We start from the raw sequence: 4,528 nt of genomic DNA on the forward strand, positions 1-4,528 counted from the left end.
CCATATATAACCAGGTTCGTCAAACTTAGGAAGTTTAGGTTAGCTCTAGGAACCCATGAATGAAAGCAAAGGAGAAGATGTTATAATATGTCAACTATGATAAACTTTCGGACTCATAAACCTACGCAAAAACAACAAATTACAAAACATGTAATTAAAATAAGCTGTTATTTACTTCACTTGAAATAGTTTCAAACGAACTTACCTGTTCTTAATATATTGTAAAATATTTTCAAATGAAACTTAAAAATCACAATAAAATATATTCAACAGTAGTATTAATAATGTATGCTAGATGGCACTGTAATTTTTCTTTCTTTCCATTTTTGATGACGTTACTTACTGAACAATTCTTAGCCCTTCTTGTTGGAGCATCGTGCCACTGTTTGTTCTTTTAGAAATAACCATGGTAAGTTAAAAAAACAAATATTATAGAAGTGAACAGTAAACGTGTACGTTACTATGATGAATAAGAACAATTTTATTATTTCTATCTATTTTATGAATATGAGATTCAAGTTTCTGTGATCTATAAATTATAATGTAGTTTGTACAATTTGTAAACTTTGTGACTAACAGTAACACTAATTTGTAAAGCGATCGTATGAAATACTGAAACCATACTTACTAATTGACAATATGTTTAGAACTTCTCTAGAATATCATAAGTATTCCACTTAATGTAACTAATTACGGCTGAGATATCCAGTGTATTTAATCTTTAAAATGAGTTATTCTTCCCATTTGTTCTATTCTTATACATTGGCAGTTGTAACAGTAACAGGCAAAGTATTAAAACTGCTAATATATTCTAGCAGTGGTACAATATGTAGAAATGACCAGTAACGAACGCTATAATTATAAAAGCAGACAAATTTGAGGAGTAAAAATTTGTAATCAAATGTTTCTTGTTATTTTTTGTTGGATATTATATTTTTCAATGACATTGAATTTAATTACATTTTAAATAATGTGTGTCATACAGCATTAGGTTGGTGTATCATCTTCATAGAAGTAATATATTTTTGTAAATGAAGATTGCAAGAGCTCCAAAGAGTGCCGCTTTTAAATTAATTGGACAGGATAATTTGTACTATTGGTGGATGAAAGATTCTTGCCACTGAACTTTTAAACCTGCACTTCAGAATGAAATAAAAACATTACCATTTCAGTTAGGTGATATTAATTATGTTCAGTTTAATTTCTGTGCCCAAAATCATATATTAAGAACAACAGAATTGAATTTAAAATTATTTAAGAAGCAACAAGTCAAAAAACCTGAGTAGAAGCATTTTGTCATGTATTCAGAAATATTTTATGCACATAATAATATAAATAAAAAGGCATTTTATATGAATAAACTCAAAACTTGTATTTTTTGTGATAACTATGAGATTCAGCACAATTTCTGTTGTAGACATAAGTAATAAAGTAAATTCAAATTTTGATAAAAAGTGGGCCAGTGATTTTTATACATAATATAATATGTACTCATAAATCCATTGTTATAAAATATTCTGATTGTTGTGTTTTAAAGGTTGTATATAATTTACAGTTAATGTAGTTATATATAATGTGTATGTTATGAATTACAATGATGTACAGTTTGGAAGTGTGAGGTAAAGAAAATGTACAAAATCATCTTTCTCGTTTTCAAGCCTGCATCACCAAGTTCTACAAGTGTTGGTGGAGGTCGTTCTCCTAATGCTATGTCACCTCGGTCATCAGGAGGTTCTACAGTAAAGCAAAGGTAAGAAACTCAATTAGTGAAACATAATTTGCATTATTAAAATTCTTTGACATTGTTATGTAGATATCTTTGACTACAACTCATGTATTAACTCCTATTGCAAAAATTTAAAAAAAAATTCTTAATTTTTTTATCAATTTATTATACTAGTCCTTTCAGTTATTCATATTTATTAACTGAAACAATTTTTTCATAATAACTTTTGGACTTTTCAATTTATGCAACTTACAGCAAATTTGCCTTAACAAAACTGTTCTTCATTTTCAAGTTTATTCATAAAAAATTATATAAATAAATAGTCACTGTTTCCGGATTAATATTCTATTGAGTCGTAATACTTAGAGATTGTGAACCTATGGAACTGTACTTTTATGTGTAATATACTTTATTTTATTTTATAACGTACTGCAGAACTGTGTTTTCATGTATATAGAAGTTTTCAAGTAATTTAGAAAGTGGAAATTAGAAGCCCTATAAAGTAAAAGTTGTTTTAATAAAATAGTTATTATACGTGTTGTAGGAAATATATCCAACAATTAGTGTTTGTAGCAGCAAACGAAGACCAGTATAGTGCTCATTCAACCTCAAAATTACCAATTAGTTTTTTTTTGCTCTGGTTGAAAATGCAGTAAATAACTTTTTATTTTCTTTAGGAAAACTGTTTCTGGAGCTGCTGGAGGAGGGCGTACCAGAGGACCTGCTGCTGCAGGAACTGGGGGAATGTGGAGGTTTTACACTGATGATTCACCTGGCATTAAAGTGTAAGCAGTTTCTTAGATGTACAAGAAAAAATATAGCATAATAAAATACAATAATAGTATTTGTGACAAAAAGGGGGAAGTAAGAAAGTGGTAAAAATATTTGATTTTTATCATTAACTTCTGATCACATCCAAATGTAGCAGTCCAGTTAAAATGAACTATATACTTAAGCCAATTTACCATATTGGCGCGATTATAGGGCGATCTCAAATATAAGGCGACCCCAATTTTCAGAAACCATTGTAAAGAAAAAAAATTGAGTGTCATGATGGTATTTTTTAGGTCCACAAAATCAATACTATAACTGAACAGAATGCAGGTGGATTAGTTGCAAGAATTAGTGATGAACTTGAGCATACGTAGATGGATGCTATCTCGACATCCAGGAATGTGACGGGCTAGAGTAGGAGAAGGGGCCTGTGGTTGGCTGCTATTATAAGGCAACTATGAATTTTACAGCCTAATTATTAATTAAAAAACATCATCTTATAGTAGGGCCAAAACGGTATATTCAGTAATAGATACCCAAATACAAATATTAAAGTTTGTTATTTGAATTCATTAAAAAAAGTAAACCATAGAGTTAGTTAAAATTACTGTTCAATTCAAATACAGTTGTGTCATTTATAAAGTCAAGTCAGACTGCCATAAGAAATAACTTTAATAAAAAGACATGTTTTAATTGGAAGATTAGATTTTTGTTGTTTGTTAGATTAATGTTCAATAAAATCCACCAATGAATGGCTAGTTATTTAATAGGTTTATATCTTATAACTGTATGTAAGGTTAATAATCCTAGGAATATTTTGAGTCGAGGATATAGAAATTGTAATCATAGTATGTTATGAAGTTTAAGATTATGATCAAACATAAAAGATATGCAAGTATCTTCATTCATGTTTACCTACTTGGAAAAAATGTTTTCAATCACTCACCCTATTAATATATGATTTATTTATGCTATAAAACTAGTATATTTACTAACAATCACCCAAGCTGTATTTATGAAATCATCATAAAACACTCATTTGATAGTTGTTGTATCAACAAATCTTAGAGAGTAATATTAATGCTTTGTGTAAAATGATAATAATAATCCATTTTTCTAGATTCCTTTATATGAAATTTGTGTGTAATAAAGGTCAAAACTAGATTTCAGTTCACCCAATGAAAGATTACATTTCACTAATCTCCTTTTCATTTTTCAGTATTCTATTTATTCAGAATGCCCAAAACTTTTTGTCAGTTTGTTTACTTGTCTTCTTAAATTCAAGAGTATTTTGGTTTAAAACTTCTGTGCTGCTTCCAATTGCTGATAACTCCTTTTTTGTTTTTTAATGTATGTCTGTAGCTATTGTACATCTCTGACTAATGTATTAAATGTTTATTTCAGAGGACCTGTGCCAGTGTTGGTTATGAGCCTGTTGTTCATTGCTTCAGTTTTCATGCTTCACATCTGGGGCAAGTACACCAGAAGCTAAAAGCTGCCAAAAAAGTAAAATGCATGTTCAAAAAGTTATGACTTGGTGATTGGGACCATATTGAATAAAGCAGAATATTCACATACCTCCAGTTGTCAGAACAATTATATACACAACTTATTTACAAATAAGAGCTCCATTATATCGAGTTTTTTATATATATTATGTACAAGTTTTAATTGGTCTTTTTTTGCTCAGTAAATCCATTGTTGTGTGTAAAGAAAACTAATAAAACTTTTGAATTTAAACATCACACATGAGTATATTTCAGCGAACAGTACTGACCTTGTTTGTGGAAAAAATGAGAGTTTAAAACATTATTTATCATGGCTAAAAACTGGAATTTTCACAAAACAGATTATACCAAGAGGACTGGCCCAGCATGGCCAGGTGGTTAGAGTACTCGACTCGCATTCTGCAGGTCATGGATTCGAATCCCCATCCCACCAAACATGCCGTTCAGCCATCATAATGTAACGGTCAATCCCCCTATTTTTTTGGAAAAAAGAAGCCCCAGAGTTGGGGGGGGGGGGGGG

At 30.0% G+C, this 4,528-nt stretch overlaps 1 protein-coding gene across 1 annotated transcript; it reads left to right on the forward strand.

Moving 5' to 3' along the window:
- Positions 1-311: 311 nt before the first annotated feature.
- On the forward strand, positions 312-4,245 carry LOC106459296 (protein transport protein Sec61 subunit beta-like). The gene is made up of 4 exons (XM_013918906.2): positions 312-409; positions 1,659-1,750; positions 2,404-2,511; positions 3,905-4,245. The coding sequence occupies exons 1-4, from the start codon at positions 407-409 to the stop codon at positions 3,990-3,992; spliced, it is 291 nt and encodes a 96-aa protein (XP_013774360.1). The 5' UTR covers positions 312-406; the 3' UTR covers positions 3,993-4,245.
- Positions 4,246-4,528: the final 283 nt, after the last annotated feature.

The sequence above is a fragment of the Limulus polyphemus genome, unplaced genomic scaffold (genome assembly GCF_000517525.1).
Source record: "Limulus polyphemus unplaced genomic scaffold, Limulus_polyphemus-2.1.2 Scaffold588, whole genome shotgun sequence".
Lineage (NCBI taxonomy): Eukaryota > Metazoa > Arthropoda > Merostomata > Xiphosura > Limulidae > Limulus > Limulus polyphemus.

What these genes read in the sequence shown, in the direction of transcription:
- LOC106459296 (XM_013918906.2), top strand. An exon ending in GGTTCTACAGTAAAGCAAAG is followed by an intron (nt 1,751 to 2,403) that starts GTAAGAAACTCA and finishes TATTTTCTTTAG; the next exon opens with GAAAACTGTTTCTGGAGCTG. An exon ending in GATTCACCTGGCATTAAAGT is followed by an intron (nt 2,512 to 3,904) that starts GTAAGCAGTTTC and finishes TGTTTATTTCAG; the next exon opens with AGGACCTGTGCCAGTGTTGG.